Below are 1100 nucleotides of genomic sequence, written 5' to 3'. Positions count from 1 at the left end.
TCAATTGAGCTTCACAGTGCCATCGAGAATATACATCACGCCATTGCATGCCTGCAACAGCGAGGATCAGATACCGAAGGTTAAACGAAATGCACCGACGCACCTCCTTCATACCCAGCAGCGGTACGCCACCGCTTAATCGCACGCGTTCCCAGTCAGGCTTGTTCACATCGCCGCTGACCTGCTCGAACGCTACCGACTTATCGGCGAGAAGGGTGTCAAATGGTTCTGCGGACAAAAGCGATATGGGCGACCGCTGCACGAAGGAGGGGCATAAATTGAGCCTCGGCAGGCGGTGAGCACGGCAAAAGGAACTGGCTCACTGGGATGATGTGCGCAGACACCCAGCGCTGCACGTTGTTCTTCGCTATTGCGTCGAACTCTTCCTCAGAGATAATGGTCCCATCCTCGACCTTCGCAGGATCCTGATGTCTGATCGCACGTAACGGAACACACGTCAACACCAGTCCACAGGCGCATAGAAGGGTATTACTCACGGTTTCCGTGCTAGGGCCATGACGGCCTTGTTCGTGGGCACGAGAAGAGTAATTTGGGCGTGCTCGTCCACGAAGAGCTCGCTGATCCGTGTCTCGCGCGCGTACGTGTAGAATATGGACGTGGAGGACTCGATCGTGAGCAGGTCGGCGAGCGTCGGTTGCGCATTCGTCTGCGGGGTGTACACTTCGCCTGCATCGGCGGATTGTGATGCTGATGAACCGGGGAGAACCATTTGGTCCTCGGTGGAAGCTGAGATGAGCAGTGGGAGGATGAGGAGAGAGAGAAGATGGAAGCGCATGTTGGATTGGTACACAGACTGCACTGAACGACGAGGAGGGCTCGTAGTGGGACCGTGGGAGGATCGCAGGAGCATCCAAAATAGGAAATGTTTTAACGACTTTGTGGTGACACCAAGCTCGAGTAAGTACTGTACTGCTCGAGTCCGGAACGTCTCTCTGTACGTCGGCGTCAACCCCAAACGTTACTGCCTGGAGGTAAATTCTCGAGGGCTTTTTTCAGAGAAAATCAGAGAAGTCCTTCGTTGCCCAGGCACGCCGTGACGTCTTTCAGTGATTGGAGACTTACCAATCTGCTTGCCATGA

General features: G+C 54.7%; 1 protein-coding gene across 1 annotated transcript; it reads right to left on the bottom strand.

Annotated features, from left to right (window-relative positions):
* On the bottom strand, positions 1–730 carry SCP_0101420 (hypothetical protein; the record flags this gene model as incomplete). The annotated part of the gene is made up of 4 exons (XM_027752381.1): positions 1–51; positions 104–256; positions 324–432; positions 498–730. 4 exons carry the CDS (start codon positions 728–730, stop codon positions 1–3), a joined length of 546 nt encoding a protein of 181 aa, XP_027608182.1.
* Positions 731–1100: the final 370 nt, after the last annotated feature.

This window comes from Sparassis crispa (genome assembly GCF_003851025.1).
Source record: "Sparassis crispa DNA, contig_000000F, whole genome shotgun sequence".
Classification (NCBI taxonomy): Eukaryota; Fungi; Basidiomycota; class Agaricomycetes; order Polyporales; family Sparassidaceae; genus Sparassis; species Sparassis crispa.
This window is presented reverse-complemented; position numbering and strand designations above follow the sequence as displayed.